Genomic DNA, 23851 nt, shown 5'->3' with positions numbered 1-23851 from the left:
CCAATCTGTTGTGTGAGTTTTCTCTCACACAACTATTTTGCAGCGGCTCTGTGCAGAGTTTTGCACTGCCCATGATGATTCGGATTGGTTTAAAATAAATGGCACTAAACCAGAGCAAGTTTTCCTCCCATCCCAAATGCTATGTGGAGTAGCCAGACTCTCCTTCAGCGTGCTTTGGAGGAGGGTCTGGCAAAGCGAGACTAATCAACTCCTAACCTGGTGGTGACACCAGGGGTGTTAATTGTTAAACCCAGCCCCTCACCTGGCAAAAAACTTCATTAAATTAAAATAAAATAATAAAAGTAATAGGTAATAAAAGGTGCTTTAAGGAGTATTATTGTTACTTTTTGATGCAGATATTCATCTTTGGCTTGCTAACTGTGATTTACACCATTATCTGCTGTATCTGATAGATTTGCTTTTTTTTTGTTAGCCAACTGCTTAGAGCCTGATCTAGAATTATACTGTCAAAAACTAAACCAAAAAGTGTAATCTAATAGCGTTGGCGTCTAGTGTATGTGTGTGCATGTAATTCCACGTTGTTGGCTGTCCCTTTTAAAACTAGTCTCACTTTGCCAGACCCTCCTCCAAAGCGTGCTGGAGGAGAGTCTGGCTACTCCACTTAGCATTCGGGGATGGGAGGAAAACGTGCTCTGGTTTAATGGAATTTCTTTAAACCAATCACAATCGTTGTGAGCGGTGCTAAGCACCAGAGAAACCCGCGGTGCCACTGTAAAATTGCCTCAGAAAGGAACTTGTTTCGGTGGAACGTGTACGTTTAAAAGTTGTTTTAGTCTTGCAGCAGAAAACTCAGATTGGACAGATAGTCTAGCTAGCTGTTTGGATTTACCCTGCAGAGATCTGAGGAGCAGTTAACCATAGTCCTCAGAAATCCACCGGAGTTTAAAATGCAACTGATATCCAGCCTAAATGAAGCAATACCGGAAGTGGAACGTCAAGGATATAGACTACTTTCAGAGGCGGCGTCAGCCGATTTTGCCCCGAATGTTTTGAGTGTAGCCCCGAATGTATTTTGAAAAGTTGACTGACAAATATGAAACCGGACAATAGCAAAATATAAACCCCCTAAATCATAAGTTGCCTTATTTCATTGTGCTAGAACTCATGGTAGAACTGTAACTTTGTCCAGTTTATTTTTTCGAGGCGAATAGAACGGGCAGCTACGTGCGGGGTCTGACCATCATGACGTATTTGTTGCTATCACCTAGCAACCGTCTTTAAGTGAGGAAAGCTGTGAAAGGTGTAATTTTCGAAACAATTAAAGCCAAATCTAATACATTGATGCCATCAACACAAAGTTTAGGAGGGCAATACTAATGATTTAGTTTGAAGTTTCCGTGACGTGACGTTTCCAGTCTATGGTTCAGACTCAGACACACAGAGCTCTCAAGCAGACCTGTGGGTCGCTTAGTGTCCACTCTCGCTGTAAAAATAGAGATGAGCAGCGCGCCTTATAATGGACGCGCTCTGCTGTGGACATGCTTTTGCATTTGAGCTCCATGTATTTCTGCCGTAGTTTCAGTTTATTGATTATTTTCTGAAATATAGTGACTTTATTCTTGAATTAGCCTATTATAACTTTATTTTTATCAAAATATCAAGACTCCTCAAAATCTCAGAGAACACATATATTTTGAATATGCACAAAGTTTTGAACATGAGCAGAAATCTTGCTCAAACACTAATATTATAGTCCAGGGGTTTATTAATTCATTAAAATGAATTCATGTATCACTGAGTTGAATAATGTCATATGCACATTTAAGGAGGTTATTTCCTCAACAAAAGATGCAAAAGAGGAGGGAAGAGTAAATAATGCTAGGCTGCATGTGTGCTGACTCAGATATAATTAGAAAAGCCAATCTACAGGAGAATAAATAGATGAATGCAATACAGAATGCCTGACAACCTTACTGCAATATATTCCATTATGTTTTTATATTTGGATTGTAATCTCTGTTTCCCTTTACAAGATATTTCCAGAATAAATTGATTCAGAAAAAGGTAGAAATAGGTGCATACAAATTCACCAGAATGCAGGAAATGAAGTGTTTAATGCTAAAAAATGGCAAGGGGATGAACCCCCAGACACCCAACATCTTAAGTCACCGAAGCAAATCTGGAAACAATACCTTGGCCTTTGGGTTGCCAGACCAGTTATGATTAGGCCAAATGTTGGTGCCATCTAACTAACATCTACAAACTGGGCAGCTGAAATGAACATACACTGGTTATTAACAAGCTGGGCAAGCCAATCGCTGTTTTGCATTGCATTCAGTTTAGATAGATACACAGTTAAAAATGTTATTGTCCACTAGGGTTGGGTATCGTTTGGTTTTTTTTTGATTCCGGTGCTAAATCGATACTTTTAAAACGGTGCCGGTGCCTAAACGGTGCCTGAACCGGTACTTTTCAATAAAGTAAAAAAAAAAAAAATAAAAAAAAAAATAAGGATATTAAACAGTCAGTGACTTGTTTATTGCTAAGGCCATGGTCAAAATTAAAGATTTAATAATAACGTAATAACTATAACAATAACAATAACTTATTTCACCAGTAAATTGCTGTTGAACCCCAGATGGGAAAACGTATTTTACAATTACTGTCAATGCACCACGAGGCTACCAGTTTTCAGTGAATCTGTGTTGTTTAATTCCGACAATGGCAGCTGCAAGTGAACGCACCGTCTGTGTTGTTTAATTCCGACCATATAAACATACTGTATATCTATGAATTGCGACAACGGCAGCTGCTGCACTGCAGAGCAGACTGTTACATCCCGCTGTTGAAGTCCTCCACAGTGAAATACAGTCACACTTTACACTGTTTAACGTTAGCTGTCAGCATTTTAACCGTGATTAATCCAGCTGCTAGCTAAAGGTAGGCTAACGTTACATGCTGTCAGGTGTAGTGTAAAGTCAGGCACCGAAATGAGGCACCGAAACTTTCGTTCTTATTTGGTCTCGTTACTACCGTTTACGTCGGCACCGGTTCCCTATTGGCACCGAGTTTCGGTACCCAACCCTATTGTCCACTGAATTTGCATACACTGGAAATTCATCTTTGGCACTCTGGCAACATAAAATACTTTAAAGACAGCAGACAGACAATATAAGTTAAATTGTATAGTTACATAGAATATAAACTAAGTTGTTACGTTTATTTACCGTCCTGACTACTTCTACACAGACGTCTGTTTGGCTCTGTGACTACGTCCTCCGCTGCTGGCTTACTGCCGGAACAACTCTGTCCCCCTATTTTATGTTTGTACCTTTGATACAGAACAGCAAGGCCGAATAACCGTGCAACATTCCTGCCTTGAACAGGCTGTGTAAAAGGGGCTAGTGAATATATCCAGAAATCCGACTACAAATGAATGATAATATTACTCTGTAACTGCTAGATGTGTACAAATGCAACTGTTTGCTTACAAGTTCACCATATCAACTTAAAAGGTGATTGATGATTGAGGTTGATTTCCTTGGATTGTGGTGGCACCTTGATCATGGTTGCAGCTGCTGCCATGGTCCTGCTCAACGCCCGCTGCTATGACTATTATTATTAGTCATAGGTCTATTATGTTTACTGTTACTATAATTACCACTGTTCATTACGTTATGCCATTATACCCACTGCTATAATTACTATTAGTCATATTTCTGTGTATATTTATTGTGGTATGGTAGTATTCTCTCTTTTTCTCTCTCTCTCACTCTCTCTCACTCCCCCCTACCTCTCATCCTAAACCAGTCAGAACCACCCATCTCTGTCTGTAGTGTCCTAAGACAATGTATGTTATGATTTGACACTATAAAAAATTTTTTCATTGAAATTGAATTCATGTCAGTGTTCCACCATTGGAAAAGAGGTTTCAAGATTATCAGGCAATCCAACAAGTAATTTGTTTTAGGCATACCGATGCCTTTAGGAGAACTCAATTAGGTCAAAGGTCAATTAGCTTGAAGGAAGAGTGACAGGAGATCTACATGACTTTATCAGGAACACTCATGAAAATGAGGTGAGTCATAACCTCAAAAGAACTTTCACCAGATCCACGTTTCAACACTAAATGTTAAGAATCATACAGTTTCAGCCAAGTCTGTTGCCAATCACCCACAATGTAGCAATTTGTTTTTTTTTTTCCATGACAACCCCTCTTACAAGCTGCTCATGAAAAGTCAAGTCAAGTCAAGAACACGTCCTTTCATCATAAAGCATGTCTCAAGAGACTTCAGAGAAAACAAAATGGAACCAGTCTACAATACGTCACTAAATAAAACAATGCCATATAATACACAAATAAAACTCAACTGAAAAAAAGGCAATGATATGCGTTGCTCTCTCACTCTCTTGGTGTTACCTGACTAAAAACAAGTGTGCTTGTCATTTCTTAATTTTAACATAGGTTATAAAAGGGCTTTTTCGCCCACAGCATCCGTCATGTACACACACCTCGTCTACAACTGACGTCATGCTCTGAAGCAGATCCAGTGTTTAGCCAGCGCTCGCCGATGACAGATGCTTAATGACATACATGTTCGTTCTGCCAGGACCAAAATGCCCTTTCATGGCAATACATGCACATGTATGCGAGATTGCGACTTTAAACAGTGAATATAGATGGATAGTCTTTCTTTGGCAAACTCCGTCCTCCCAGAGGCCCGCAAGTCCAAATATTTAGTCTCTCTATTGTTAGTCACACACTGTTAAAGCGCAACGTTTGGAAAGTGAATGTGGTAGTGATAACAGTGACATCTACGCCTAAATAATCATATCTGCTTTTGTTAGCAGAAGGTTTTTTTCTCCATTTCTCTGTTGTACACTCATACGGAAATGGAATGAAACCTCTCCACTCGCTGCATTTCTTTGTCTCGCTGGGGTTTCGGCTTGTTGCTGTCCCGCCGGTGGCTTTTAGCAGGCCTATTCCTACTGACAGGAAGCTTCCAACATGCATTTGAGCAAAGCCAGACCTAGTCTGGAGGGAAAAAAACTCTTGTCTCCTAAATTTTAAGTTTGCCTTAGCAACCATCTATGTACAAACTGTTGTTGGATGCCATCAGCGCATAAAGCAGCCTGTGTAGCATCGCAATAACAGCCACCCTCATTAAACCATCACGTTAATTTAAAATGTTAACAGAGGTGTCATCTTTAAACCACTTTGGAGAATCAACTGGCCTTCTTTTTAACACACATCACCACTTTGGCATATAGATTGCTATGCAGAGACCTTAGTTAATGATAATTTAACTGATGAGCAATCTAAGGCTATTTTCTCAACATTTCAACATTTCATGATTCTGATTTGATTATAGCTGAAAAAATGATTAACAGCAATGTTTTGACAGTTTAATTTTTTCATTTCAACCTTTGCACCCAGCCCATTTTGATAATGGTGCCATCTATTACCATCCATCTATACTGCATAATGCATTTAACATTCTGCATACTGTTGCAGAATGTTTTCTCCTGGCCTCCGTTCAAGAAGTGAAAGAAGAAGAAAATGTCTAGGTGAGTGGTGTCCTCTGCGGTGGAGACAGCTGCAAAACCCATTGGTTTGATAAATACGTTCAACAAAGCTATTACTCTAAAAGGTCTGTGTTTGCTGCGGTAACACTTAAAATCAAATTAAGTGCTTTGTGTTATCTGTTGCTCTGCAAGAACTGTTACCAACACAATGGAATGCAAATTGGCCCACATTTAAATAGAGGGATTTCACACCTTCAGTCTTGTCGCAGAGCAAGGCAAAGCCGGGAGGAGATGGACACTCGGGGCTCAGCAAATTGACTTTAGCCTGTAGTGTGTAATTAGGTTGGATAAGGAAGCACTTCCCCAACTTTGTGCAAGCACAAACAGAGCTGTAGTAGATCACCAACCCCCATTCGATAAAATAATGTCCACAAGAACTCCTCAAGACAGTTGTTTATTGTCAGATAAGACTTGGCTCTAATCTTTTTTACAAAGTTAAAACTTTGATCAAGCAACTTGATCTAAAACATTATTTTGCCAGGACAGATTTAATATTAGGGGAAAATGTGGGTGTCCTCAGACTAAATACCAAAAAAATAGAGGGTCTACAAACTGCAATGACTCTTCTACCATTTGAGTTAAAAAAAAAAATTGTCGGCTGAAAGACAAAGATTGTTTTTTCTTTTCTTCTAAATTGTTCCTCTTTTTTCTAATCCAAACAAAGATGGAAGCCGGAAATGACATTTTTCACATAATTTTTATTCATCTATGTTGATGTTACTTTCTAAAGTTATATTAAAAAAAACAAGCAAGTAGCAAGTAGATCCATCAATCACAAGTTGAGAAAAGTTTAACGGTGCAGAAGATAAACATTATGTTGTTAAGTTTTGTTAAACAACCTTCTATTTATTTTTTAGTGAAACGGAAGCTTACTTCTGTGAGTGGAATGTAATAGTAATACAGCCATCGATGTATTATAAGACCATATAGTAATACAACAGAGGCACAAACTGAGGCCATTCTCTGTGTATATTCTCTTGTAGGGATATCTCTAGTTAATGCATATTAATTAAATTAGCCTCACTTTACTGGGGGGAACTTCCATCATCCTCTGTGACTCATGTTGTTCCCTGTACCACACTTTGGGAATTGGAATGAAAGAAGTGCTCCATACACTTTTATTCTGTGCAACTTGCATAAGAAGTCACAATCTCAGGTTTATAGTACCATGTGTACCATTTGCCATCCTCTAATTTATTTATTTTTTGTCATTATTCAGTATCTTGTTTTGACAAAGAAAGTACAAGCAGGGGAGTAAAGGGAAGGGTAGGGAGGCTCCTGGAGAGTTTTTACACACTGTGTAATTAAGCTTTTTGACTGACAGCAGAGTGCCAAAAGGCGCAGACGCGTTCCTATTGGCCGGAGCGCACTTTACAATCTCTTCTTGTTTCCAAGCCCCGCACAGGCAGAGCGCTTTACCTCCCCAAACTCTCGCAGCAGCCAGACGCACCAGAGGAGCGCGAGGGGGCTGCAGCCAGAGGAGAGTGCCTGTGGACTTTACCCAAACCAGAAACTCAACACGTTTTACGCGTATCGATCAGCAGAGCTCAGCTTTTTTTTCCTACATTTCTTTCTTGTTATTATTCTTGTTATTACTCTGAATTTCTTAATGAAGTGAGTGTTGAATCGTCTGTCTAAGCCGCGCTGAGTTCCATTAATTGTATTGCTAAAAAAAAATTAAAATAAATAAGAGAACATGATGTCTGCTTCTGAATCCTTCTGGAGGATGATCCGGCTGGCTGTGACAGTGGCGCTCATGTCTGCGTGCCGATCGTCAGAGGACGAGTTCCACAGCTGGAACTCGGACATGTACGGGCCCAGCTACGGCAAGCAGCCCCAGTGCGTGGACATCCCGGAGGACCTGCGGCTCTGTCACAACGTGGGCTACACCCAGATGCTGCTTCCTAACCTGCTGGAGCACGAGACCATGGCGGAGGTGAAGCAGCAGGCCAGCAGCTGGGTGCCGCTGGTGCACAAGAACTGCCACCCGGGCACGCAGGTCTTCCTCTGCTCGCTCTTTGCGCCCGTGTGCCTGGAGCGACCCATCTTCCCGTGCCGCTGGCTGTGCGAGGCCGTGCGGGACGGTTGCACCCCCATCATGGAGGCGTTCGGCTTCCCCTGGCCGGAGATGCTCACCTGTGACAAGTTTCCCCAAGACGACGTGTGCATTGCCATGACGCAGCCCAATGCGACCGAGGCCACCAATCCCACAGGTAATTCAATTCACTGTTGACAGGTTTCACTGTTTCACTCTGTCTCACTGATGGATTCTTACATTTAAAAGTGTTAATTATTCATTTACTAACAAGAGAAGCCAACTGAGTGTGAGTGCCATTTTACAGCAAAATATCCCATTATTTAAATATAGTTGGCCAGTAAAAAGCACGTGTTGTGGTGGTCACTAGGCAGCTCCACTGGGACATCTGTGGGATTAATGCCTGGTTCAAGAGCACATCAATGGTAGTTGATAAAAGAAGGCTTCTGACCAGAATGGATCTCCCCTCTCTATGTCCCTAGTGCATGTAAAAACAAAACAACAAAAAAATAAGTGGTAGTAGTCTAACTAATGCGGGCATATTTTCACTATGACTGCAACTAATAATATTTTCTTCATTATTGATAAATCTGCTGTTCATCAGACTTAGTTTTCATGTAATTGATTAATATTTTGGACTAAAATCCTAGATAATAGTTAGATAAACCCATCACATGTTGCCAATGCCCAGTTCTGTAACCAAAGTTTTAGAAATACTGAGGTCATGTGCCAAAGTTTCCCCCAGAATATTTTTGACCAGACACTCAATTATATTTTCAGTAAATTTGATTTCCCCGCATCGAGGTGTAAATGCCATTTCAAAGCCTTCTCCACACTGCCACGAGTCAAAAGTTAAAAGTCACATTTTAATATATTATTGGGTCTAAAACAGAGAAAAGCAGCAACTTCTCACAATTCATATAGAAGCTGGAAACAGAAAATATTTAGCATTGCTTGCTTGATAAATGACTCAAATGATTAATCAGTTTGTAAAAATTATCAGTGATTAATTTTCCATCCATTGGCCACAATGCAACCATTTGGGATTGCTTAACCAATAACCAAGTATTATCTACCTAACTCAGAGTAAACAAACAGCCACCACTTTGGCACTGTGTAAAAAATGACACCCATGCAGTTAAATGGGCTTGAGAATGTTGTTTCAGGGCTGAAGGTGTGTTTGCAGATGTAAATCCCAACACAAACGAAGCAAATAACCTTTTGGGGGGAAATCAGCTGTGAAACCTTGGATTTGATCTCATTTTAACAATGCCAACCCACCTCCACCTTTGTGCTTCTTAAAGAAAGTCTTATGTGGTTACATTTTCTTTTCGATCCATAAACTGCAAGCATAAACTATTTTCCATGTGAATGTGAAGCTGCTTGTTATTGACTTGGAGTTATATATTGAAAAAGCTCTAACAGATGGTAGTGATTTATTCCAAAGTGTTTGTTGAGCTGGAGTACAATGCTGGGAGGAAGTCCAGCAGCAAAAAGTGAATACCTGCATCTATTAACCCCCATTTTCTACCGCGGAATCACTGACAAATGCATTAAAACTGACGAAAGATGGAAAGACAAAGACATAATTTGGAAAACACGCTGTCCAAATAATGCGTGTTGGCATGAAACAGAGTCGGACACCTCATGCAGCATCAGTGAAAGGTGCGGGTAACATAAAAATGTTCCAGAAAATGGATGGGCCAAGCTGACAAATACCAGAGAAACCCTGAAGCAACAAGTCTGGGGAAGATAGCTCGGCCTGATTCCGAATAGTTTTGGTCTGAAACTTTGGTTCAGTGTTCGCTGGTGGCCTAGGTGAGGTGTACACCAGGGAAAGGAAAGTACAACCACCTCATTCACTTTAACCATAAAATAGAGGGGGTGGGGGTTCCATCATCACATCATCAACTTAGGCTACTTATATTTCAATCCTGACTTTAAGACATTTTTGCTGAAGACGTTAGCCATAAATGGGGGGACTGTGACTCTTCCAGCAATTACACAGTGCTCACTGTATCTGTAGAGGTAACATGTCCCGTGTGTGTATGTAGAGGGGGTGGGTGTCACTGAATGACATGGTGGTATGGACGGAGTCCCGTTTTATGGAAAAAGACTCCTTTTTTTTAAGGTTTTGGGGGACCACACAGAGCTCCTGCCTTCACCTGTTATCATTCGTTGTCAGCGCTGGCGATAAATAAAGCCGGCGTTCTCCGGCAGGACACAGAGTCAGGCCTGTTACTCGGAGGGTCACGGAATTTCCTATTCGGCCATAAATATTCTGGGAAAGTAGCAATATCTGATCCAAAAGTTGATAAAGACAACCAAAAGCCGCCTAATCTTCTCCTTAATGGTTGTTAATAGAGGTCAGCTAACAGTGCTTACCACGCCACTGCTGAACACAGGCTGGTGATAATTGATTTAAAGGAGAACCTAGCTCAAATTGGCAAAGGGACCCTGTGACTCTGTAAACAGTGTCTGTTTTCATAAGCTCTTTACACCTGGGTGTTACTTTCACAAGCTTTCGTTAAACACATGTAAAGGACAACTGGCAACAGGGAGTTTGTTTCCCCTCTCCCCCCATCTGCTCAATCGATCCAGATCCACGCTGTGACATTGAAATGCAGTCGGTTTCAATTAAATGCTGCAGGATGCTGTGTCCACATTGCAGGTCCAAGTTTGTTTGGAAAGTAATCTCAGCTGTTTGGCATGAAGCGATCCTTTGCGGTAGTACAAAAAAATTGAAAAATCGTGTTTGTAAAATATTCGAAGATGTGCCTCTAGACTGAATTACTTTTTGGCAAAAACACATTTTGGCTCTTTGTCTGCAGTCGGGCTTTTGTCTCTGAGCTGGCTATTATTGTCTTTCTTTTTTTTTTTTTTTTTTTTTTTTTTTTTGGAATGTCAGAGCATTCCTTTAAACTCGGATCGAATATCATTACCATTTATTCCTTCCACATTTGAAATCCTTTTTTGTTGTTGTACATTTAAGGTGTATACGTCGCTGTTGAGCCTTTATGGAATGATTCATTTTGAAAATGGTCTAAATGTAACAGAGAGTGAGGAAGAGTGTTTACTGAAGCTTTTAGTTACAGCTGGCTATAAAAGCTGAAGACATTCCTCACTGAGGTTAGGTCATCAGAGCGTACGAAGCCCAAGAGACCAGGCGACTGACACCAGACACTAAATAGAATCTCTGCATGCAGAGAGAGGTTAGGTGTGTTTTTTTATGAATTGAGTTTAACTCCCCTTTCATTTCAAATGAAAATGTTTTATTGTGCTCCTGATTCTTTCCTTGTTCTTTTCATTGCATCCCAAGTGGATTGTGATGTTAATTATTCCAGTGTAAAGCTATGTGAATGATTCATAGCTGATATCATTGTAACTTGCATTTAATATTTGCCTCTTTTCCACTAATTTCAAAACCATATCCCCCCCACAGGTTACTCTCCCATCTGCCCTCCATGTGACAATGAAATGAAAACAGATGCCATGCTTGAGCACATGTGTGCCAGCGAGTTCGGTAAGCATCTTGACATCCATTGCGCCAACACAGCATGCAAACTACACACTCTAATATGCCTTGACATGTATCACAGCACTCCATGAAATCAGAAGAACCGCATGAGATTGCATCAATTGTATCTTCACGCTTCAAGCTTTAAAACAGTCCATAATGTCTTAACACAGTATGTAAAGCTGCATTTTTCTTCCAAAAGTGCACCCTGTATCAGACCGTACTTGGCCATGTCCACCCCAGTGAACTCTATAGAACTTCTAACATGCCAGCGATGTTGCCAGGTTTTATGTAAAGGTTACATGTGAGCTTCTTGGTCAGATGTACCAGGCCTGTCTGGTTTGGTAGAGGATGATGTTCTGTGACTAATGAATTGGGGTCATTAAAGTCTTTATATGGCAGGTCATGTTTGTTCTGCTGTCTGGGTTACAGAATACCTTCTGCACATGGGGTCATTAAATGCCTTTCTTAAAGAAGAAGTTCATGATAAACTATGTTTTTGTTTTTTATTCAATAACATTTATTTTAAATGTGTGTTTTTTTTTAATCCTGATGGAAAAGAATATATATATATATATATTTTTAAAGTACTTTACTTGACCCTGAGCCTGTGTTGGTTAATGAGCTAGGTGAATGGCTCTACTTAGGCTACTAGAAATTCTTTCTTTGATCAAATCTGATCTGTTCAAATTCACAATGTAAAAGCGCAACAGGCCATGTCTTGTACTCAAGGGATGGGTGTTCCTAAAATGTTGCTGTCTGTCTAACCCACTGCATGCCATGTTGCCCTCTCACTAAGCTAGGCTATTGTTGAGAGGGAACATCTTTAGCTGATGGGGGCACTTGATATAGTTGTGGAAGTTTTGCAGGAGGAACCCAGTACGATCCAAAGTCTTGAATTCAATTAAAAACCAATCATCAAAAAATCAACTGAATTGCAGTCATCAGGACGTCCAGGAATCAGATGTGCACGATGCACACAAGATGCAAGATGTTAGGCTTTCATGTTTTATTCCCTGGCTGGGACAAAGTTTGTGGCAGCTTGAATTCCAGGTGCTAGGTCGGGCAAACATAGACTGGATTCCCATTGGAAACAGACTTTCTTCCAGTTTTCAGGAAAAGTTTAAAGTTACATTTGTTTAACGAATTGCCTTGCTGTTTATGCTGCGGTGATGGTACTCGCCTTTTTTTAGTCTGCATCCTGGTTTGCAAAGAGCAGAGTGGCACATTATTGGCTTGTTTCATCTCGGATGAAGACAGATGTTGTTTTGCTTGCTTGTCATAAGCCCCCTAACCAGCTGACATGTGAGGATACACAGACAGATTTAGTACCAGGCTGAGGATGAGACATTGCGCTGCTTATGTTGCAGGTTTGAACCCACAAGGGGCCGGCCTCCTCTGGAATGCAACAAACGTCGCCGTGATTTCAGCGTGGCGTACGAGTTGATTGCAGCGGGTAAACATCTAATGCACTGCCTGACAAGAGATAGCATCACAGGTTATATCACCAGCTAGGCTAAAGATGTGTTTGTTTGTTTGTTTTTCCAGTGGGCCGATGGAATTCAGTTGTAGACTGGGGCGAAAACTGCAACTATAAAAATAGCTGACAGCAGCTGAAGCCAAACATGAATGTCTTGTCTTGAGGAAAAAGAAAATATGCAGATGGAGGAAAAAAAAAAAGAAAAAGCTTTAATCATGTCTTTTATCCCACCAACGACGAAAGATAAGACCAGCATTCTGATTGCATCCTGCTGCTTTTGACTGAGAGTGGACGGACACGGTAGGTAGCAGCAGTTTTAGGAGCAGACATGCCTGTCTTTTTTTGTTTGGACAAGCCCACAAAAAAAAAGATATGATAGATTAATTTCCTGCTCTTCTCCGTGGAAAACCACAGAGAGGCTTGAGGAATGAATCAGTGACTTGCACTGAAGTCTTTATTAATCTGCGCGGACCAATAATGTGTAAAATATCCCCACTCTGGCAGAGAATTAGCATTTTTGTTCACAGAAAACCTTACTTACTGGAAGTTGCAAAAGGTCTGTTCTCAGTTAAGGTGAAAGTGTGAAGTAGTTTTTTTGTGATAATAGTGTTTCTGTTGCTTGACGCCATGCATAATTGCTTCCCATCAATTGCACAAGCGCTTTTGACTTCTCCATGCGGTTTGGCCCTGAAAAAAGCAGAGAATGCCGCGTCAAGACAGCTTTTGACTTAAGGTGGTTGGACGTGAGGAGGATATGGCAGAGGAGGAAAGATTTTTCTAAGTTAGATGTGGCTTTCAAGCGTCTACATCGCAGTTGTGTAATAAGTAACAGGCTCTCAGTCCTGCACTTTTAGTTTCTCAAGAACGAACACACCCCGATTTCTCCGAAAACCTGATGAATCTCCTTCTAACAGACACACACATGCCTATATGCACACATCCTATTTGCAGCACTCAGCTGGTAACAGATTTACAGCTCATCCCACTCAACACTTTGTTCCCACCAAAATTTATCTCTGTGCTTAAGGTTTTACGGTACCTCATTGTCCCAAAAAACTCCAGCACCCTTGAATTAAATCTCTCCTCTGCCTCAGACAACTCACTTTGTTGTCATTGCCAAATTGCTCCTTTCCTTTGCTAATGCAGTAAACCACAGGGTTGCCCTGCGCCCTGCACTGATCACTTCAGCTCATCGGGATCAGTTGTGTTTCCATTATTGGGAATGGGGAGCAGTACACACCCTCCTGCTGGGTTTATGACACCCTGGGAGCTGGAGGACCTCTGTCTGTCTGTGCCTCTCAACTGGTGGAGTAGATCAGGTCAGGGAAACCCCCCACACCATATAACAGTTTTAGCGTTGCATTATTTGAGATTATTTGAGATTATTTGAGATCTAGGTTTTAAGATCTAGTGTTTGATATCAAATTTTTGAGATCTAGTATTTAAGATCTAGTGTTTGAGATCTACTTTTTAAGATGTACACACTTAAAAATGATGGGTTAAAAATAACCCAACTTGGGTTGTTTTATAACCCAACCGCTGGATCACTATTGCACCGGACCAACAGTAGTTAATTTGACCCAGCAAGATGGGTTGGTGATTTTTAACCCAACAGATGAGTTAAATATTCTACCCAAATGCTGGGTCAAATTAATTATAATTCTGGGTTGATTCAACTACATACATTTGTTATATAGTGTACCCAAATGCTGGTTCAAATTAATTACAATTTTGGGTTGATTCAACTACATATTTGTTATATAGTGTACCCAAATGCTGGGTCAAATTAATTACAATTCTGGGTTGATTCAACTACATATTTGTTATATAGTGTACCCAAATGCTGGGTCAAATTAATTACAATTCTGGGTTGATTCAACTATATATTTGTTATATAGTGTACCCGAATGCTGGGCAAAATTAACCTATATGCCAGATTAATTCTAACACATTACAGTACAATTTAAGAAAATAAATTGCAATAAAACTGTTAAACTACAAACCTAGAACAGAATACATGCTAGATGTATGCATATATTATTTAATAAACACTTAAACAATACAAAAACAAAACAACATAATGGAATCTTTGAAAAAAAAATTATTATATCAACAATATAGTGGAACTGGTGCAGTTCATATCACTCAGGTAGGAAAACATTCAGAGCAAAACAACAATTACGAATGAACTGGCTGAACATTCAACAGGTCTATACTGAACAAATTCAAATTCCTATTAAAAAGCTGCTATTAAGAGCCATTAGCTCTACTTGCAAGCAAGTATTCTACTTTGAATAAACTTTACCATTTTAGACTCCCCTCCTGGCATTTCACGTGACCAAGTTTCAAACAACTTTGATGCAGCATCCCCATGCAGGACAAGCCTGTGCAATCTATAAAATGGAAAACACATTTTTAAAACCAATTCAATGTGGCACACTAATAAAACATTATAAACAATGCATCCTTATATGTAAGATCATATTTCCCTATACCTACCATGCCTTTGGTCATTAGGTGAGGGAACTCTTCGAGGATCTGATCGATGGTCCAATTGTTGTCCCTAATCCACTTGGCCCTGTAGACTGCTGTGTTCTGCATGTAGTTCTCTATCTGGCTGAGGGGCTGAGAATTATTTCTCAACCATTCTTTAAGCTGTGACCCACGTTCGTCTGATATGGTACAGTCTGTAAAAAAAAAAGAACAAGAAAGTTGTCATTCACTGAAATATGGATGTTTTGCTTCATCAAATCATTTTTCAGTTTAATAATTACCTGGTATGAGAGCCCTTGCTAGAGCGCCATCATCTGGCGTTTGTGGTGGTGTCTGTGCCGTGCTCTGCGACCTGCTGGTTGATCTCAGCCGCTTCCTGACGTTCCGCAGCTTTTCCTCCAGGAATCCAGTGGCCGGCTCTATTCATCTATTGGAGTCACTTTGACATATTACGTGGAAGCTATTGAAAAAAGAGGAAATTATATTTCATAAGAATTCATGTCTGAAAAGGGCTTTAGTAGCAATGCAGACTTGATATGCTGTGGATGGGAAAACATATTTCTTACCTTTTAAATCTTTCGACAAGGTCTGGCACTCTGTCATAGTGTTAATGACAAAGCTATCCATTGATCTGAAACAAACACAAAAAGAGCTTAAGCAAAGATACAATTGCTATTGTATTAACTATTCAGATATCACCATGTAAAAGCAATGCAGACTAACAGCAGAATGTAATCCAATGTGAACATAACAGCCATTTTATTTAGCATCACAATCCTCCCTCTCTACCTATACAATTCATATGACAAATTGCATGCATGTAAATTGTTTTTACCTTTTTACAAGAATATTTGTGGCTGCTCAAAGCATAGCCTTCAGGGCACGAGTGTCAGTACAACAGTACAGCAGTGGTTCCCAAACTTTTTATTATATATTTCTTAACCCTTAACTCAAGTGGCCCTTGTCGTTTGCCAGGCCGCCATTTTAAATAAGCATTTGTTCTTATCTATTGTGGGTCACCACATTACTTAAATAAATGCACATAAATGCATTTAGTCAGACATATCAGGTTATCTCACTGTTTTTACATACTTTAATCAGTCATACACTGTTATGCCTTCACATTTCACATTAAAAGCTTCAAGGGAAAAACAAGCGCGTTGATTTACAGCCAGTTAAAATAATATAGCTAGCAAAGCAACTAACTGACAGCCAGTTGGCTAGTAAACTATCTAGCTAGCTAGCTAGCTAGATAGTTTGTTAACTGCCGAATTACCTGGCTAGCTTGAAACTAGCTGGCAAATTAGCCTGGTGAACTCAATAAACATGACCATATGCCCATGGGCATTATGAACTTGTTTCATTAATTCATTAATATAATTCAGACCAAACGGATAAGCTGTAGGCTATACATGCTTCCATGATAACGGCTAAATGGCTAACGTTAGCTAGCTACGTTGTTAGCCAAACTAACCAACTAGCCTCACAATATAAAGATAGTACTTTAATAGGTAACGCAACACAGACAATGTGAATTAGACATGTAGCTAGTGTACACAAACCTTTTATTATGTATTTGCCTCGTTGGATGACCAGACTGGTTCTCTGCTGTGACAAGCGCTCGGTGTGTGGACTCTGGTGATGATCTGATGCAACCCAATGACGTTCGAAGCACAAACAACCCAAGTGCTGGGTCAACCGATGTATGTTGGGTTGATGGATTTTGACTCAACACATGAGTTGCACAAAATAACCCAACTTCCATATAAATAACCCATAATGGGTAAAACATTTCATAACCCAGCGGTTGGGTAGATGAAATAACCCAGCATTTTTTAGGGTGTACTTTTTAAGATCTAGTTTTTAAGTTCTAGTTTTTGAGATCTAGTTTTTAAGATCTAGTTTGTAAGATCTAGTGTTTGAGATCTAGTTTTTGAGATCTACTTTTTAAGATCTAGTTTTTTAGATCTAGTTTTTAAGATCTAGTTTTTGAGATCTACTTTTTGAGATATAGTTTTTATATGTCAAAACATGAATACCTAAATCTAGTTGTTGTAATACGTTAATATGGGCATTTGAACTACATACACACTGTGTTCCACAAAATAGGAGCTTAAAACCTAATGTAAAATGTACTCTGACTTTTCTATTGATAGAAATTAGGGCTGCACCATATATCGTTTTCAACAAGCAATTTGTTGAATTTTAGCAGAATGCTGAAAGCAGCAGAAATGCAGAATTAGACAACTAATGGAATTATTGTGTACTGAGTTTTAGTAGATAAGTATCATGATTATCTCCGCCAGGAGTAAGATTTCGTTCTTGTGTGTGTGGGTGTGTGTGTGTGTGTGTGTGTGTATTTCTGTCTGTCCGCAGTTTATCTCGCTGGACCTATCAGCCTAATATTGTTTGTGCACATTTATCACTGTATGCTCAAGGACCTCCTGCGGTTGTGTTGCTTTACAATTTAGCATTTCCAACAATTGTCTAGGCTCAAAAACTGCCATCCATAGAAACTTTTGGCCTCATGTTGAAGAGGAGCATCTGCAGATTAATTCCATATCAGATAAGTTATGATCCACTAAAGTTAGGAATGACAGATAAATCCCCGTTTGTGTTATCTAAGCATCCATCCTGACCAGAAGGGAGCCAGGAAGGGGAGAGGGAGAAAGGGATCTGCACTCTACTAAGTGCACTTTTCCAGTTGATATGTTATGTTTTTCCCCCTAGAATTCTGTTTTCCTTATGAATAATTCCAAGGAAATTGTAATCAAAATGTACCAAATGGGTAACTGCGGGTTAATGACCCCCCAGGTTAGGAACATCTGATTTGTTTAAAAATTCAGGTCATTTACTTAAAAGCAATGCCACACTATACTATACCACTATAAAATACAAGTAAAAGTCCTGCGTTTGAAAAATTATAATTTTTTTAATGTGAAATACTGACTACAATAATCCCTCCAGGCTTGAGGAACTCCTTTAAATTAAATAATCAGAGAAAGAAAATCCCTTTATGGTTGAAATACTCAAAACTTGTGTCCACATAGCCTATGATGAGTACTAGTAGCTGATAACTTCATATTTTATTAGCATATTATATGTTGTAGATATGTTTGTAGAATTAAATTTTGCTATCAAATCAAGTTAATTAAAGTACCTCAAAATTGTACCTGAGTGTAGTACTTGACTTTTTTAAGGAGGAGGATTAGGGCCACATGTATAAAATGTATTTGAGTTCAGAGTTTAAAGTCAGAATTCTGATTTTTTTTTTATTTTTACTTAAAAAAATATAATTTTAGACATAAAAAAAAATGTCAGAATTCTGAGAATAAAGTCAGAATTATAACTTTTTTCTCAGAATTATGACTTTAAACTCAAATACATTTTTCCCATGTTCACACTTTTTTGATACTGGAGAATATCTTTAAGTGTGTTTGAGTTGTTGGCTGGTTCAATCAAATGCCTTCATTCCCTCAATACAATAGCTTTGTGTTGGTCACACTAGCGCAATAACAATAGCAGCTTACCGAGCTTTATTTGTTTGTTACATCCTGCACAAGCAAAAAAGAAGCATACCAATGTAGTAGCAACAGCATTTAAGACCACCTACTGGATGGATTTTCATGTTAAAGGTAAAATAGTTGTTAGCTTTATTGCACAATACAGATATAGAGGTACAGTTTCACTAGCCGTGAGCAAATGTTAACAGCTAAACAGTTAATTTATTTGATGTTAACTTCTTACTGTATGCAGTGCCTAAAGAGATTGAGCTCTCAAACAACACAAGGTGCAAAGAAAGTTCATAGCGTCAAAGGATTATCAAGGATAGAGGATTTATCAAGACCTTTCAGGGGTGGGCCAGGCCTTCTCTTTTATGACTCACTAATTATGAATGCTGCCCATTTTGATTTCACTGAACGCTAAGCCTCCTCACAGAGACCGTTTGAGAGACTAGAGACAGGGGATAAAAATCTTAAGCCCTACCATGTGCACTCTTAATACTGGGAAAAAAACAGGGTAACACTTAATTAGCGATGGAAGATACGAGCACAAAAGAAGAGATGAAACGTTTGGAAGTTTCTTAGTGTCCCAATTCAGGTTTTACTGTCAAGCATGATTCTGTGAGAAGTAAGACTGTGGAGAAAAAAATGGACAGAAGTTACTGTTTTATCCAAAGCTTTGCTGGAGTGTGAAAACGGTTCACACTCAATCAGGCTGTTCCCTGCGCTGAAGTCACAAGACTTAGTCTCCGACATGACTCTGTGATTTATCCAGACACCGGCGCTTTTTTTGCCTCACGTTGCCGTGTCATAAGCTCGTCCGTGCCGTACACACATCACTGTATGTCAGTGGAAAGTGAGAGAACGTAATACGTGGAGGCATATGGAGATTTGGACCACCAAAGTCTGACTCGTGCTTTGTTTCAGAACAGGAACTGGAGAAAACAGAGAGATTAGAAGGTTAAACAGAGTTTAGTGAAAGATCAGTTATTTTTTCACTCTGTTGTTAGAATGTACATTACACACAGGCCTGAAATACACACATGCTCACTACCTATACATACACTAATGGAGAGATGTCAGAGTGAGGGGGCTGCTGCTGTTGATGGACAGGCGCCCTGAGCAGTTGGGGTTTCAGTGCCTTGCTCAAGAGCACCTTGGCAGTGCCCAGGAGGTGAACTGGCACCTCTTCAGCTACCAGTCCACCACCATACATTGGTCCAAATTGGGACTTGAACCGCAACCCTCCGGTTCCCAACCCAACTCCCTACACAAGCTACAGCCACCCCATTTACATCTGTAGGAAAGACAGAACATTTATGATTTAGTATCAGGCCATCTCTGAAACAGATGTTGTATCCATCAGCAATTTCACAATTGATTTTCCAGAAAATGTATTATATCACAATATATATGGATATACATTTACATTATACCAGGATATATACCAGAATTTCCTTCATATTACACACCCTAATAACAGTGAAGGGCCAGTTTCGCTTTAGATAATGTCAGTCACCAACGCAGTAAAGCAATATGCCAGAAAGTTAGTATAACGCACTGGGGACAACCACAATCTAGCTAATGCATGATTTTAGTATCTATATTAATCATTTAGTTTAGTTATTCCACGAAATAATAAATAGACTTTGACTCTCATTAATTGTAGTGTAGAAAGGCACAGTCAGGTTTGTGATTCCTTCTATTCAGTGAATGGTCAACTCCTTTTTTGTTTACACAACTATAATGGAGGTTCCCTTGAGCCAGGCACTCCCGTGGATGTGTTTGGTGGCCATCAGCCGTTGTGGTGTGCAAATACCAGTGAAGTTGAATGGTGCTCAATCAGAAAAGAATCGACTGTGTGTCAAGATGAAGAGAGTGCATGCTCAAACCATTTTATGTGAAGAGTAAGGAAAATAAATTGTAAAAGAAAAAAAGACAATAAACGAAATGTTGCAGTGGAGGTGAACTTTTACAGCAGGGGTTCTCAGATGTATACTCACAGGTCCGCATCTGATTTTGATTCAAGGTTGGAGGTCTGAAACAATTGGCAATAACAAAATAACATTTTTATCAACTCACTTATAACTTTGAAGCAACACACATTCAAGTTGAGTACTCGTTATTGTATTTTCTTTAAGATTTTTTTTTGGGCATTTTAGGCCTTTATTTTGACAGGACAGCTGAAGACATGTAAGGGGAGAGAGAGGTGAAATGACATACAGCAAAGGGCTGCAGGAGTCAAACCCACGGCTGCTGGTTCGAGGAGTAAACCTCTATATTCTACCAACTGAGCTACCCGGCACCCAGTACTCAGTTTTTCTTGCCAACGTTTGTACCAATACCAGTACCGGTACCTGAAATTTGGTACCCAACTGTACCTTTTTTCAGTAGCCTAGTTTCTCTCTATAATAACAATGGAATGACTTGCCATTCGGTCCGGATGCTTTACAGTAGGGGTCAGCAACCTTAGGCACGCATGCCATGTAGCAAGTGTGCAAGAGAGTTTTTTGGAAATGTTTCCAAACCGCATGCCAAATCTCTTTCACAGCCATTGGCAGGAGCACAGACTGTTATTTACGGTAGTATGACTGACTTTTTCCCCATCCGCATTCCCTACTTTGCCTCTGATTGGCTAGTACTTGTTTTCTTCTTCACAGAATGTGGCGCGAAGGATACAAAAAAAAAAAAAAAAAAAACACTGGCTAAACGGGCTCGGTAGATGAACAGGCTTAATGCTGATATGGCACACTGATTACAAGAATAACAAGAACATTTTAAAATGGCACTTCATATTAAAAAGGTTGCCGACCCATGCTAGACAGTATCACATTAGCATACTGTCCCTGAAGAGATGGTGCTGACTTGCCGCTGATACCCTTTATCATGTTTCATTTTGCTAGCACAGAGGGTGACACACATGCATGTCTGGCATTTTTGTACTCATAAAATATTAACGAGCAGTCTTTACAGGCAACAGTGGGATTAGACCAAACATTTTGGACAAGAACTCATCCACCTTTAAGCACGAGGTAACTGCTTTTTCTCCTTCTCTTCACTGACAGCTTTAAAGGCCAAGATCAGGGAGGTGAAGAGAGAAAACATGGACCGCAAGGTGATCCTGCAGAAGAGAAAGAAGATGTTGAAAGAGGGGAACCTGAGCAAGAAGGACATGAAGACGCTGGTGTTGTACTTGAAGAACGGCGCAGACTGCCCCTGTCAGCAGCTGGACCACCTGGGAAACCAGTATCTAATCATGGGCCGCAAGGTTGATAAGCAGTACCTGCTCACAGGCATCCACAAGTGGGACAAGTCCAGCAAAGAGTTCAAAAAGGCCATCAAGAAACTCAAGACCCACAAATGTCCCGCTTTCGAGAACGTCTTCAAATAATATGTCCCCCTTCCTCTTTTGGTCGCATCTCATCCTACATATGAACTTGCACAAGCATTAAAATCCCAAACTTTGCTTTCTATTGTCCTGTTTATATATCTATATATCTTTGTATATTTACAGATATACTTTGAAATGTCCTTTCTTAAGTTGTAGTTGATCGTGGTGATTGATGACACCACAAAAAAAGGGTTGGGCTTCTTGTAGTAAAAGCCCTTCCTCACTGAAATCATTTCCACTATACGTATGTAGATACTTTGTTACACTTTCATTCAACAGGTCAGTGGATTTTGCTTAAAGGGCTAGTTGAAGTAGTTTGGGAAATATACATTTGCTTTATTACTGAGAGCTCAATGAGTAGATTGATACCACCCCTCTCTAGACATGAAAGTGGTTTTGATCTTTTCATCTAACTGCAAGAAAAATCTTCAACTATTCTTTAACATCTCTCTCCTTGTGATCATAATAAGAAATCATAACACTAGTGATTAGACTTCATAATTGGCAGTTATTTGGAGCTTCAAAAGCCACATGTAGGCCTACAGAGCAGCTCCACATAGGGTTCCTGTTGAATAACGTATTGACAGAAGTATGAGAGAGTGCTGCCGTCAGCTGATTGTTTTGTCAAAGACTGCACTACCAATAATTTTAATCATATCCTTTACATTTCATTGTTACCTCTCTTTTTATTACTTGAACAACCTTAAGAGAATAACCATCAATCTGCATCATGAGATAACATGTAGGTCTGTGTGGCAGATTTCTTCTTTTCTTGTTGTGTGTTGTCACACTTGGCTAACCTTTTTTTTTTGTTTAATTTCTTTTGGATTTTTTTACCACTTTTCTGTCTCTCTAGATCCAGTCTAACTGCAGTAATCAGTGTTCATCGGTAATGGAAAACGCTTTGCGGTCATGTTGCAAATATTGCCAACTCTGTGTTCTGTTTGTTTTGCTCAACTGTTGCTGGTCTGTTTTAGCACTATTTTGTTTCAGATTTGAATGTCAGTGGTGCATTGCTGCCTATTACATGTACATACAAAATTTTACATAAATATGGAAAACTGATTGGTGTCTCTTATATTATTCTTTATATGATTGAATTTTCTTTCATGGATCTCTATAGACATGGCAATGTTGGTTGGCTGGTAAGTCCACTGGTCCAGTGAAATATCTCACCAACTACAGGCTGAATTGCAATGAAACTTGTTACAGACATTTGTGGCTCATGGATCACTGGTTCCCAAACTTTTTCATGTGAAGGACCCCGAAACTCACACAAATTAGACCATGGACCACCATTTGATAAGATTTCGTCCCAGGGTGTCCCATCTGATAGGATTTTTGCTTTTAGATGCCCTTAATGAGAATTTGACATGGATATAGTGCATGCAAAAGTGTTCAAGCCCTATGAACCTGTAATTGTTTGTCCTATGTCACTAACAGACAAGTTCGCAAACTCTAACTTGAAGCACAAAAATTTATAAAAAAAAAGAAAAGTTTTTTTTATATTATTATTTTTAGGGGGGCTGAGATGAAATAAAAAGGGTTTAAAAATGCCCATGCCTTCCAACCTCTTCTCTTTCTGTGAACCATCATTTCGGTCTTTGCATGTGCTGTGTGCGATGCTGTTAAAACATGAATAAACAGCCAGCTTCTGCTTTGACATTCATGTCAAACAGAGAGCGATCTTTCTGAGCTGTGCCAAACTAACATTTTCACGCGTTTTGGAAAGTATGGCGTTGCCAGATCTCCATGCATGTTTTCATTCCCCCCCCATCTCTCGGAAGGTTCATTGTGGTTTTATAGGCTGTTGGTGTCTGGTATGTGGTGTGTAAATGCTAATCCTGAGATATACATCATTAACAGCACATGCTGATAGTGAACT

The 23851-nt window shown here is 39.7% G+C and overlaps 1 protein-coding gene and 1 long non-coding RNA gene across 2 annotated transcripts; one reads left to right on the top strand and one right to left on the bottom strand.

Annotated features, from left to right (window-relative positions):
• The first annotated feature begins 6951 nt into the window (after window positions 1–6951).
• sfrp1a (secreted frizzled-related protein 1a) lies at window positions 6952–23031 on the top strand. Its single transcript, XM_028578009.1, has 3 exons — window positions 6952–7760; window positions 11025–11105; window positions 21641–23031. The coding sequence occupies exons 1-3, from the start codon at window positions 7244–7246 to the stop codon at window positions 21964–21966; spliced, it is 924 nt and encodes a 307-aa protein (XP_028433810.1). The 5' UTR covers window positions 6952–7243; the 3' UTR covers window positions 21967–23031.
• On the bottom strand, window positions 14738–16903 carry LOC114555547 (uncharacterized). Its single transcript, XR_003692573.1, has 5 exons — window positions 16635–16903; window positions 15639–15703; window positions 15354–15532; window positions 15079–15266; window positions 14738–14972 (listed from the first exon to the last, which is right to left on the bottom strand). It is a non-coding gene; the product is annotated as an uncharacterized LOC114555547 (long non-coding RNA).
• Window positions 23032–23851: the final 820 nt, after the last annotated feature.

The sequence above is a fragment of the Perca flavescens genome, chromosome 5, assembly GCF_004354835.1.
Source record: "Perca flavescens isolate YP-PL-M2 chromosome 5, PFLA_1.0, whole genome shotgun sequence".
NCBI classification, from domain to species: Eukaryota; Metazoa; Chordata; class Actinopteri; order Perciformes; family Percidae; genus Perca; species Perca flavescens.
The sequence above is the reverse complement of the archived record's forward strand: the minus strand, read 5'-3'. Positions and strand labels throughout refer to the sequence as shown.

Excerpts from the sequence above, each read along its gene's own strand:
- sfrp1a (XM_028578009.1), top strand. The coding sequence starts at position 7,244 with ATGATGTCTGCTTCTGAATCCTTCTGGAGGATGATCCGGCTGGCTGTG. Across the intron at positions 7,761-11,024 it reads CGAGGCCACCAATCCCACAG|GTTACTCTCCCATCTGCCCT; the intron begins GTAATTCAATTC and ends TCCCCCCCACAG. Across the intron at positions 11,106-21,640 it reads CATGTGTGCCAGCGAGTTCG|CTTTAAAGGCCAAGATCAGG; the intron begins GTAAGCATCTTG and ends CTTCACTGACAG.